We start from the raw sequence: 13,782 nt of genomic DNA, 5'->3' as shown, positions 1-13,782 counted from the left end.
GTCCCATCACAAATGATGGCATGAAAAAAGAATGCATAGTGTTTTGTTTTTTAAAAAAAGTCAATGAGGCCTGTAATTTATCCTGCTCCTTATCTTGATAATGCCAAGATAAGAAATGGGCCTCGAGCCATAGAGGGAGAAAATGGAATTTGTTTAGTGTCAAATAATCTTGTCTTAAGTTAAGGTGCCTAATATGTTGTTTAATGTATGGTTGCTAACAAAGACACTTGTTTCTTTTCTTTTTCTTTCTTTCTTTCTTTTTAACAAGTCTCCAAAGGAAGCCCTTGCTCAGTGTGTCCTGGCAGAGGTTCCCCAACAAGTGGTGGGTTACTTTAACACATATAAACTCCTCCCTCCGAAGAATCCTGCTACAAAGTAATGGAAAGAGCCCAGGAGAATTCTTTTGTGTCAGGTGGAGCCGTGGGTGCATTATCTCACCCCCAGATGCATTCACCAGTGTTGTTTCTTGTGGTCCCTTATGGCCTCCCTGTGTTTTTTTGATGTGGAGCCATATTTGTTTAAATGCATTTCTTTTGGAATACCATTTTTGTACATGCTTGTGAATTTCTTTTTTTTTTAAACGTGAAAAGTGAATCTCTGTGTAATCAATTCAATGACTGGTAATTGGTAGGAACTGACTGAGTCGTGTTTGGGTTAGAAAGTGGCAGTAGGATGACTTTTGCTTTACATTAATTGGATATGAATGTGATAAAGTCATTTGTGAGTGATGATGTCACTTTGCTGGAACAGATGTTACATATGAGCTGCTAAGCTTTGCTGTTGTCCCAATCAATATATATTCCACAAGCAAACCGCCACTCTTGATCAAGATAAAGCTGTTTAGCTGAGATGATTTGGGAATGCTTTCACTGGTCCTTCTTTGACCACATTATTGCCTGTAGAAGCCAACTTTTTCTACTTGCCTCTACATAGTACTGTAGTCCCTAAACCACACTTATGTAAATTAATGCTTTTACCTTGAGGGGAAGGCACAGACTTAGTTTCTTATTAAACAATCACTGAACATATACCTGTTATAGGCGAACAATTCTCTGTTGCCTTTTTGACTCTTTAAAAATGATTTTTTTCATTATGGATGATTCTGAAGATGATCAGGTTGAAAGTGATTCTTGTTCTTAAACTGCTTCAGACAAAACGGAAAATTCTTTAGAAATGAAAGACCTAGCTTTTGTTGTTATTATAGTGGTTGCAGATCTGCTCAGTTGGTAAGGAGCTGAGCTCATCATGTTAGGGTGGGTTGTGAGTCTAAGTATTTGAAGTTGATAAATGAAGTGGTCTGATGAGAAGGAGGGCTTGTTGCTCCAGAGAGTGTCTCAGACCACAATGCACTTAGGAACAACTTATTAACCTGACTATAATGGAAGCCAGATAACCTTTACTTCTTCCTGTAGCTCACTTCTCTACACTTTTCTTACACACCACATGTTAATCAGTGCCAGGGCATCACTTTTGCCTCATTATACAATCTTTTTAAAGATAGATTTTTTTTTTCTTGAAGGATAATAGTGATTTCCTACCAATTAATCTGTCATTTGATAAGTATATTATTTTTTAGTCACAGAATGTGTCCTATATTCAAGCATAAAATTTTTGGAATTAAAAAAAAAATTTTGAGTCATCAACCCCATTTGGGAAGTAATTTTTAATGCTTTGTTTGTTTGTTTAACAGCCTTTGAAGGCTTTGTGGTAATGGACAGAAAACCAATCTTAGAGCTAAAGATACCTGGGTTTGATTCTCACTTTGGAAACATACTGGATTTGTGACAAATTGCTTTAGCTTCCAGTGCTCTGGCTAACTCTTTCATACTGTATGGTTTAGAGAAAGAGTTAACCTGCACTGGTAAATGGAGTTTCCTTTAACGACCAAATCATAGCTCTGGTCTCTATCTCGATGTTTTTACTCAAAGTATAATCCTCTTCATTCTGAAGTCTCTTTCTCCAGAATACACTGTGTTAAAGCATATTTTCTTTTCATGAATTGCTTTGAAAAAATACTCAACACCAAAACTCTGAACATATCTAATACCATCAATATATGTATCTATATATAAACAGCATTAAATCCACTAACATACATGTATTTATATGCCCATTAACATGTATTTATATGTATTAAAAGTCCAACACTGAAAACCAGTACATATTTTACATAAAGTGTGGATGTGTATGTGTATGTGTGTGTATGTATGTATGTTTTAATGGTTTTTAGTGTTGGTCTAAATATACATGTATAAATAAGGATATATATCCTTTAGTCTAACTTTTTAGTCTTGTTGAAAAATCTCTAGCACTTAAGTCTAGTTTTATACTTTTGCAGTGTGGAAGAGAGGACTAGGGCTTAACACACTCTGGCTTCTTTAAAATGACTGGACTATACAATCTGAAGTGGAGCTTACTTGCTGCCATGTTGTGTTTGCCTGAGTAGACTAGCTGATGTGGTTTGACATGATTGGCCTTGTAGAACTCCCTATAAGTCTTTGGGATTGGGCAAACCACTATTAACCGATACTCACCTACTAGCATCTTACTTCTTGTGGCCTTATATCTTATTGGCAATCCTTCCTTTAGACTCTGTCCCTGCTGTAGAGTAGATAATTGGTCATTCTTTTACTGGATTAGGGCTTGAATTATGTGGAAAATAGCCTTAAATTTTTCTACTTCATTTAATCAGTACACAATCAATTAACATTTATTAAGTATTTACTATGTGCCAGATACTGTGCTAAGAATTGGAGATGCAAAAAAAGTGAATGTAACATTGGCAGAATAGAAATGAAGCACAGTACGTTTAAATCATCCAAGGCCACAAAGGCCAATGACATCATGGATAAATCAGATTTAGAGTGTTCCTGTTTTTACACCATTCCTTTACTTGAAATGCTCCTCTCAAACAATCCAATGCCATTGAGTTCATGGTTAGATGCTACTGAGGCAGAATAAGTTGCTTCAAGGTAAATACTTGCCTCTTATATGTGTTGAATTAAAAGCATTTACATTTATATTTTCATCACTTTGTGAAAAACATGCCATTTCAATAACTCAACCCTCATTTCTTTTTTTTTTTTTTTTGCTGGGCAATTAGGGTTAAGTGACTTGCCCAGGGTCACACAGCTAGTAAGTGTTAAGTGTCTGAGGCCCGATTTGAACCCAGGTACTCCTGACTCCAAGGCCGGTGCTCTATCCACTGCGCCATCTAGCTGCCCTCAACCCTCATTTCTTGTGCCACATTTGGACTGAGTTTTGTATTTTAAATAATCTCTCCCTTTTTGCATTCAAGTTTTTAAAGAAGATATTGTGGGATTGGTTATACGGTGTCGAGACCAAATCGATCATGTCATCTTAACAGCTATTCAAGTATCCAGATGAGAAACTTTTGTTCCTAGAGCTGTCTTCAGACCAAGGTTTTTGTTTTGAGAAAATTGTACACAAACTAGCTTAGCTGGTTTGTGCCACCTTGTGGTAAAATTTGAAAAATGAAATCTTCTTATAAACTTGGGAAATGTTAACTCTAAGACCAGCAATTCTCAGACTTTTAGTTTCATGATCCCCCAACTTCTGTTTTTTTTTTTTTTGGATAGGGCAATGAGGGTCACACAGCTAGTAAGTGTCAAGTGTCTGAGGCCGGGTTTGAATTCAGGTCCTCCTGAATCCAGGACTGGTGCTTCATCCACTGCATCACCTAGCTGACCCCACCCCTCCCAACTTTTTTTTTTTTTTTTAGTGAGTCAATTGGGGTTAAGTGACTTGCCCAGGGTCACACAGCTAGTAAGTGTTAAGTGTCTGAGGCCGGATTTGAACTCAGGTACTCCTGACTCCAGGGCCGGTGCTCTATCCACTGCGCCACCTAGCTGCCCCCGCAACTTATTTTTAAAGTAAACTTGATACCCTTACCTTCTTATGCTGTATTTTTGACACGCTTTTCATATCTCTTCCTTTACTTATTTGGAAATTCATTTTCTTAAAATAATAACAACAAAAAGAACAACAAAAAATACCCCCCCCCCCAAACACTCTTGCTATTATTTTTTGCAAAATTTCTTGCAAAATTCATGATCTGCCAGGGTAATTATATGGCAGGGTAACCTAATGCTTCGATTGAGAATCAGATCTAGACTATTCATGTGCTTTTATAAAACTTGTATTTGCTAATATATGTATATGTATAATAGTCTCTAATATATGGCCACAAGTTTTAAATGTATCTTCCCCTTGATTGATGATAAATTTGATTCTGGATGTAATCAGTATGGTGTCTTGGTTCATTATGGTCCTGATTGAATCTCTTGTTCCTCTCTGCATGATGCCCAAACAACCAAAGGAAAAGTAAAAAATTTAATGAAACACTATTTTCACAGTGTTTGGGGTTTGTCATTTTATTGAATTCAGCCAAACTGGATCCTTTTTCTTTCATTCATTTAACAAATATTTAATAAATGACTATTACTGTAAAAGATACTGTACCAGGTAATAAGATATGGTTCTTTCCCTTAAGAAGCTAATAGTCTAACTAAGCTAAGGTAATAGAGAAAAGATAATTGTTAAGGGCCACATGAGTGGTAGCACTTAATTTCTTGAATTAAATGGTGTGTGTGTAGACACAGCATGGTATGACAGTTTAAGAGAAGGAAATGGTAAAGTACTCCAGTATCTTTGCCATGAAACCCTCAAAATGAGGTTATGAAGAGTTGAACATGATGGAAATGACTGAACAACAGGGAAAGATATACTATGTCCTGACCATAGCCACATTTGTACTGATATGATCTTTCCACCATTACACTTCTGTTTAAATGTTGAATTGGCCCATTCTGAAACTGGGGGCTATAACATCAATCGTTATACAAAGGCAGATGGAATGAAACTCCACTTTTGTGTCTTGTGCTTCAGACGTGATAACTACATTTATTTTTGTCAGTATATATGGAAGCCCTAATGTCCATAATGGGCATAAAAAAATCACTGATGTACAACTTCCTCGCATGATCCAGTCTTAGATATTAATTTTCATTGCTTTATCCTGGTAATGAAAGGGAAGCAGGGTGTTGGTCATTCTATGGGACACCTGTTATAGAAAGCCTTTTTGAGATGGAAAGATTAAGTGAGGATTTGGGGGGAAAGGGGAGATGTTGGTATGTTTTTAGGCACTTTGGAGTGATGCCAAGGAGAGCAAGCCTTCCTTTTGAGTTTTCCATTGGTTTCTACACAGTTACTCAAAAGATTTTATTGAGTTGAATTCTGCAATAAACTCAAATGAGCAGAATTATTGACTCAGGTTTTTTCACCCCATCACCGTATGTGAAGATTGCTTTCCCCCCTCCACTTCCCCCGCAGACCTCTTCAGATAGGTGAGACATAAAGACTCCTGAAAAGTACACCTTAGCTTTATTTTAAATACTAAGGAAAATTCAAAAAAGAAATATTCCTTGCTAGCACAACTCATATTCTCAACAATTTATACTCCCTTTCCAACCTATCTAACCACTCTTCCATGTCCTTTGCTGGATCCTCTTCTGAATCATGCCCTCTAACTGTAGATGTCCCTCAGGGTTTAATCCTGGACCCTTTTCTCCCTCTATTGTACTTCACTTGGTGATCTCATTAGCTCCCATGGATTTAATAATCAGCACTAAGCTCATGAGTTTCAGATCTACCTATCCTGCCCTAAACTTTTTGCTGACCTCCAATCCCACATCTCCTACTGCCTGTCAGACATCTCCAACTGGATGTCCGTTAGACATCTTAAACTCAACATGTCCAAAACGGAACTCATTGTCTTATTCCCAAACCCTACCCACCTCCTACCTTCTCTATGACTTCAAGACAACACCATCCTCCTAGTTCCTCAAGTTCACAACCTAGGCATCATCCTGGACTCTTCCCTATCTCTCATCCCCCATATCCAAACTATTGCCAAGGCCTGTTGATTTCACCTTTCCAACATCTCTTGAATATGCTCCTTCCTCTCCTCTGACACCACTTTAGTTCAAGCCCTCATCTCCTCATGCCTAGACTATTGCAATAGCCTGCTGTTGGGTCTGCCTGCCTCAAGCCCCTCTCCACTCCAGTCCATCCTCTGTTCAACCACTAAAGTAATATTCCTAAAACACAAGTCTGATCAATTAACCACCCCCACCCAATAAACTCCAGTGGCTTCCTATTGCCTTAAGGATCAAATACAAAATCCTCTGTTTGGCATTCAAAGCCCTTCCCAACCTAGCCCCTTCCTACAGTTCCAGTCTTTTTGTGTCTTACTCCCAGAACGTATTCTTCAATTCAGTGACTGTCTTCCTGGCGCTTTCACAAACAAGACACTCCATTTCTTGGTTCTGTGAATTCTTTCTAGCTGTTCCTCATGCCTGCAATGCTCTCTCTCCTTATCTCAGACAACTGATCTTCCTGGCTTCCTTTACTTTTATTTTTTTAAATAAACATTTTTATTTAAAGTTTTGAATTATAAATTCTAATTATCCCTTGTCCCTCCCCTGAGACAGTAAGCAATCAGATATAGGTTATACATGTACAATTATATAAAATATTTCCATATTAGTCATTTGGTATATGACTGAATAAAAGAAAAAGAATGAAAGAAAGTGAAAAATAGCATGTTTCCATCTGTATTCAATCAATATCAGTTCTTTCTCTGAAGGTGGAGAGTATGTTTCAGAATTAGTCCTTTGGGGTTTCCTTGGATTATTGTATTGCTGAGAATAGTTTAAGTCACAATGCACAATGTTCTTCTGGTTGTGTTCACTATACATCAGTTCATGTAAGTCTTTCCAGGTTTTTCTGAAATCATCTTGGCTTCCTTTAAATCCCACCTAAGATCCCACTTTCTACAGGAAGCCTTCCCCAAACCTTCTTAAATTCTAGTGCCTTCCATCTTTTAATTACTTCTTATTCATCCTTGTATATAGCTTATTCCCTACCTTTCCCTTCATGAAGCTGGTATTTGAACTGGGTCTTGAAGGATGGCTTTTGATAGGTGAGGGTTAGAAGTAAGGGTTGGAAGTTCTAATCCAATCCAATAAACATTTCAGGGGAAAGTATTCTAATAGAGGAAATGATATGACCATGGGCAGGAGATGAGGGATAGAACATAATCATGCAATGACTAATGTTTTGTTTGTTCGGGACATAGAGTAGAAGGGTGCATTGTAAATTATAAGTGAAGTTGCTTTATCTGGTTATACACTTTCCAAGTATGCATTCCCTTCTTTCCTTCCTTCCTTCCTTCCTTCCTTCCTTCCTTCCTTCCTTCCTTCCTTCCTTCCTTCCTTCCTTCCTTCCTTCCTTCCTTCCTTCCTTCCTCCCTCCCATCATCCCCTCTTCACCCCACCCCCCAGATATTTATTGGTTGCCCATAAGATGCTAGGCATTGTGAATGGCATGTGTATGTTGTATACACAAATGAATAAGATAATATTTGCCCTCAAGGAGTTTACAATTTATTTTTTTCACACATAACTAGAATCCTGCACCAGGTCTCTAAAATTCTCATCTTAACAAACTGACTTCTGAGGAAATAAAGATTTCCAGACTGGTGGAGAGAGGTATGGATAGATTAGGATTACATATGCCAGAAATTTTTGGTTCAATTTAAGCACTTGGGGGCAGCTAGATGGCACAGTGGATAAAGCACCAGCTCTGCATTCAGGAGGACCTGAGTTCAAATCCGGCCTCAGACACTTGACACTTACTAGCTGTGCGACCTTGGGCAAGTCACGTAACCCTCCTTGCCCCGCCCCCCCCAAAGTGTTAATCATCTATCTCTTCAATTTAAGCACCTGTCATCAGGCCCATCTATTTTCAGCATGTCATGTAACATGTGACCATTGGTGGATGCTTTTGCAGCAATCGTTGACCATGTCAGACTCATTCGCTTTCTTTCTGCAACTTACAGAAAAGCAAGTGCTCACTTAACCTATAAATAAATTATCTAGCAAGGCAGTATAACATACAGTTTTACCATGAAGAGGAATTATTCTCAAGCCACCAACCACAACGCCTCAGGCAATTTCGGTAGCCATGAACATGCTTTCCAGAAGGCCGCAGTATTCTAAATGGTCACCAGAGGGCACTTTCCTACAAACTTTCAGACCTCTTACTGATAGAAGAGTTAACTTGGAGTTTCGGATCAGCAGCTATCCCTAGATTCAGTACTGATACAGGGATACGGAAAAAGAAAATGGAAAATTGCTCTGAAATATTAAAATCACGGAAATCTCCAATTAACCCCCCACCCCACCCCCTCCCCACCCCGCCATAGTCTTTAGAAAATCTCCTGCTTTCAATCGACTAACCTCATTCATAAGATCCAGGCAAATGATTTTTTAAAAAAAGCAGCCACATGGCTTCTTTAAACACAGTAAAAGAACCATAACCTAAAACTGTAAAGAATTGTTTTCTTGAGTCCCCTCCTTGATCCCTGTTTCTGGGACCCTGGAATTAGGGGAAAGAGCTGTGTGTAAAGAGCCTGCCAAGATCAACTCTGTAAACAGTTGGAGAAATGGGGGAAGGTGGGGAGGGGAGCTGAGATTAGATTTCCTCTATGATAATGCTAGTCAGTACCCTGGGGTCCTATCTCTACTCTGGGTGTCCCCCATTCCAACTCTCCAGAGGCTGTTGTGGTATGTCTTTTACAGCAGATCAACAGCTAAATGAACAGGGGTGGCAGCAGCCGCAGCCCCAGTGGACTGCAATCACCTGTCCCCAGTAAGAATTCACAGCTTGATGGAAACTATTGCTTGAAAAAATATTAGGGCTTAGGGGCAGCTACGTGGCGCAGTGGATAGAGCCGGCCCTGGAGTCAGGAGGACCCGAGTTCAAATGCGACCTCAGACATTTAATACTAGCTGTGTGACCCTGGGCAAGTCACTTAACCCCCAACTGCCTTACCAAAATATATATATTAGGGCTCATAGGAAAAAGGACCCTCGTGTTTGTTTAGGGTACATAGGTTCATACACTTTTTTCTTCTCCAGTTCTGAGGAGGGATGATACCATTAGAAATGGAAACACTTTACTTTTTGGTGTAACATTGACCTATCAAAACCCCTTTAAAATTTAACTTCCTTGCCCATGTGAACAGGTGAGCTCTCGAAGTTCAGTCCATCAGTGGGCATGGTCAGTTATAACGCTTTTTCCATGTCGCCTTTATTTTCCACTCTCTGAATAGACTTTAAAATCTGAACTGTCTTATCAGAGTGCTATCTAGGGTTTAGAACACTGATGCATTTCTAATGTGGCTCACTCAACTATCCAAGAGCTCCTGGGAAATATAACTTCTCACCTGGAAATTTCTTTTTTAAGGTGGTAATAGTTTCAGAAAGCAGGTTGGGGGGATCAAGTTCCAGTGACTCACCTTTTCTTTACTAAACTTTTAGGGACAAAGCCACTGCAAATTCTTACCAGGGTTATTTTTTGAGTTTTTTATATTATTCCTTGGTTTTCCATCTTCCCTGAAATCTATACACTGTTTTCTTAGATTTTCCTTCCAAGACTTCTTGCTTTCTCAAGGAAAGGTATTCTTTATACTCTTGATATTGGGAGGATTGCTTATTGTTATCTGACCACTAGACTATGGGACATGAGACAAGCCCTTTTGGCCTCCTGACATCACTTCACTAGGATAACCTATTTTAAACAAACAAACAAAAAATTAGGGGGGGCCCTAATTTGGTTATGGGTATATGTTATTCTTTATTGATCATTTGACTATTTCGACATTGTTACTCCTATATGCTGAAAGCTACTTTTTTACTAGAGTCCACTTTAAGAAACCACGTAGAGCATTTTGGAAATACAGTATTTGTTCTCAAGTTCTTAGAGAATTTTGGAACTAGAGGGGAGTTTAGAAATGATCTAATCTAACCTCTTCATTTCACAGATGAGGACATAAGCCCAAGGCAATGTATGGAGTGATCTCCCAAAACTACATAGCTCATGTCTCCCAATTCCAGCCCAGGGCTCTTCACATTACACAAAGCTATCTTCGAATAGAAGTTATTATATCATACAAATCAAGATGCGGGTTGTGTGACTTTGACATTGTTCTTCTATGTCACAATTTATACCCTCCTAGTTTATTTATAAAGAGGGTAGATGACCTTTCATATATAATTTTATTTTATTTTTTGCCCTAAGATATAACAGCTTTTATGACACACATCTACTTGACCTTATTATTATAATTTCTATTCAAACAGGTCATGATAGTAAAATACATTCACTCATAAACCCACAAATGGCATGAATGCTGTGTAGGCCTGCAATACTTGGGAATATTAATTCTAAGTGACTTTGGGATGTTGAGGTAATTAAACCCAGTTCAAAACAATGAAAAACATCTCCCAAAGATTTCTGAAATTCTTACAGAGAAGAAGACGACTTAGGAAACAGGCCTAAATTTTATATGAAATACATACCGAGTCTGAAAACAGACTTGAGTTTGGTTGAACGTCTATGTAGTCATTTTACAACTAATGCCTGCAATTGAAATAAAGCAGATGCTCAGAGGCAAGGTTTTAAGAGTATCCATTACTATTATTTATTACTATACATTTATTAAATGCCCAGTGTTAAATACACACACATTTTTATATCCCTTTTGGGGCGATGCAAAAAAAAGTTTTCCCCAGAGGCTACTTTACTTATACTATGTAGCCTGTTTTAATACCAAAAGTTTGGTATAGCTGTACATTTTTACAAATAATTCCTAGCTTAAGGTTTTTTTTTCTTAATAAAGGAACTAAGTTTTTGTTTCTTTAAATACTCTGTGACATTGATATAAAGCAGGGTGGGCAATTTGACTAGAGGTTCACTTTATGAGTCGTGCTGAGTTTTGAGGGCCACACACAAGTATAATATATAGAGGTAATCATGTAACAAGCACAGTGTTAATAACTCTTGGGGATGGCCTCAGTGGACCAGAGGGAATCATTCATTGGCTCAGATGTGGCCCACACACCAGGCTTTATTTACCGCCTTAAAGAGCCTATGCTTTGGATTCCTGGATATTTTAAGGTCTGGTTAATGATACTGGATTATGGTATCACATCTAGAGCTGGAAGGAACCTCATAGGACATCTAGCCCAACCCCCACTTTTTAATAAGGAGGAAACTGAGGCCCAGGGAGGTTGCAGTATTTTTGTGCGATGTCTAAGTGGTTGCCTTTAAAAAATATGTCTGGGAATCTTTTCAAGCTCTTCTAAGAGCTTCATTTGGAGCCATCTTGAGATGTCCAAAGGGGGAAGAGGTCAATTAATCAATCAACAGGAATTTATTAACCACTAACTAAGTGACTGGGGGAGGGAGATTACCTTTTATTGGAGGAGACAACATATTTGTATATAAGGGGGAAAAAACAAAATAAAAAATACAAGATAGTTTAAGGAAGGAGGATGACAGGGGGTATGCTGGTAGTGTTTTAAAACAGACTTTCTCTGGGGTGGGGGAAGTATGCTGGATACTTATTTAAGTTGACATTTTACCCCCATAAGTTTCTTTTTTTCTTTTTCTTTTTTTGGTGAGGCAATTGGGGTTAAGTGACTTGCCAGAGTCACATAGCTAGGAAGTGTTAAGTGTCTGAGGCCAAATTTGAACTCCGGTCCTCCTGAATCCAGGGCCGGTGCTCTATTCACTGCACCACTAGCTGCTCCCCCCCCCCCCCCCCCCCCGCCCATAAGTTTCTTAAATCTGGACAACCAACAAAATGATAAATCATGTCCTTATTTTTAGCCTTTGCTGAGGTGTAAATTTGCTGAGGCGTAAATGCTCATGCTGAAAATTTAACAATCAACTCTGGGGAGTTGGTAGGAGATCAGTGGAGACTGGGGTAGTTGGGGTATAGCATGGAAGTATAGAAACTTCTGAAAAATAGGAAGGCATCATGGTGTAATAGAAGGAGCCTGGGTTCTAGAGTCAGTGATCCTAGGATCAAATTCTGACTCTGCTGTTAACCGTTGATGAGAGCTTGGGCAAGGCTCTTTCCAGCTTCTGGGACTTAGTTTCCAGGGTAGAACTAATCTCCAAGGTACTAACTTTCAATTCTAAATATATACTTGAGGAAGCAACTGTAAAATTTTAAAGCCCGGTGGAAAGGATATTTGGGGGTCAGAGAAAAATGCCCTCTTTATTGTGGTCACGAAGGGTGTTCACAAAACAGAAATGCAGTGCTTTCTAGAAAACTAGTTGAGAAAGCAGGTACTGAGAGATTTTCACAAGACTTGGAAGTGGTGCCAACTCAAGTCTAGCTTTGTTTGGAATTTTGAATATTTTTGTTTTTAGCATTCTGAACAGTTAAAAAATGTGTACCCAGCAAAGGTTTACCTTATTTGTATCTACGTCCAGTTTGCTTTAAACCTTTTTAATTTTTTCATTTTTTAGAATTATAGGATCATACAGATTACCTGCTGTCTGGGGCGGGGAGGGAGGGTAGTGAGGGAGAAAAATTTGAAATTGGAAATCTTATATAAACAAATGTTGAGAACTATTTCTACATGTAACTGGAAAATAATAAAATATATTTTTTTAATAGCTAGCATTTATTTTGTTTGTTGTTTTTTTATTTTGCAGGGCAATGGGAGTTAAGTGACTTGCCCAGGGTCACACAGCTAGTAAGTGTGTCTGAGCCCGGATTTGAACTCAGGTACTCCTGAATCCAGGGCTGGTGCTCTATCTGCTGCGCCACCTAGCTGCCCCCAATAAAATATTTTTGTTAAAAAAAATTATAGGATCATAGTGGAAGGAACTTTAGAGGTTATTGAGTCTAATGCCCTCATTTGAAGAGATGAAATGATTCACCCAAGTTCCCACAAATAGTAAGGCACAGAGATAGGAGCTGAACCCAGGTCTTTTCATAACATTCAGTGTTCTTTTCACTGTACTGTCTGAAAGCTCTTTAAAAGAGATAATATAAAGTGCTTTTCCAATCTTAAATTTTGACATAAATGTGAGTTATTACTGAGCTTAAAAATGTTTCTTAAATGATGTAAGCATCAAGAACACAGCAGTTCAATTTTTACTGCTTTGTTTTATTTGCTCTAGTTGCTTTAGTAAAGTCACTCCCCCCTTAAACCAAAGTCACTCCCCCCTTAAACCACTTGTGTGTCCTTAAACCTGGATTCTAATCTGTCCCAGAGCAGAATTTTCTTTCTAAATCACTACCACAGAGAGACTGAAATGTCAGCTCTGGAGCCATGGGAGATTAGATTGAGAGCACAAGGGAATCCAGGGCTAGGGCCAAGTGGACAATTCGTATCTGGGCCTTGTAGGTCCAACCTCATTTTTTCAGGGGGGAGGATGACTAATATTTGTGACTATATCTGGTTTCTGCTGACATCTTCTGAAAGAGCTACATGACTAACTAGGAATCAAGCCAAATTTACAAAATGATTAATAATGCAAAGAAAGATATTTTCTACTATTTTAGCAGTTGTGAAATAGGATATTATTTTTTAAATTGCTACTCTGTTGCCAGTATTGTCGCTGCCTGATATCATCAGTATTATGAATGTCAGTATGGGACAGCTTATTTAGTTAATCCCTGGTGACTGATGATTAATTGACTGAATGATTACAATGCGGGTTAACTTTCCTGTGGCAGTCGTGCATGGTAACAGTTTGATTGTTGGATACCATTTACCTGTTTCTCTTAAATAAATACCATTAAAAAAAGTTTATTGATGCCTTTTGTTTTTATACCAAAATAATTTCCAGAAATTTCCCAGAAATACACCGTTTCTTTTAATTGGGATCTCCTTC

The 13,782-nt window shown here is 38.4% G+C and overlaps 1 protein-coding gene across 1 annotated transcript in view; it reads left to right on the top strand.

Moving 5' to 3' along the window:
* Nucleotides 1–3,691, top strand: part of CPNE3 (copine 3) — a 70,033-nt gene extending 66,342 nt beyond the window's left edge. The window contains exon 16 of the mRNA XM_043974791.1: nucleotides 269–3,691. Within this exon, the coding sequence (XP_043830726.1) occupies nucleotides 269–379 (111 nt within the window). The 3' untranslated portion in view covers nucleotides 380–3,691. The remainder of the gene's footprint in view (nucleotides 1–268) is intronic.
* The last annotated feature ends 10,091 nt before the right edge of the window (nucleotides 3,692–13,782 follow it).

This window comes from Dromiciops gliroides, chromosome 1, assembly GCF_019393635.1.
Source record: "Dromiciops gliroides isolate mDroGli1 chromosome 1, mDroGli1.pri, whole genome shotgun sequence".
NCBI classification, from domain to species: Eukaryota; Metazoa; Chordata; class Mammalia; order Microbiotheria; family Microbiotheriidae; genus Dromiciops; species Dromiciops gliroides.
Note: the sequence above shows the minus strand (reverse complement) of the source record. Positions and strands in the feature narration are given on the sequence as shown.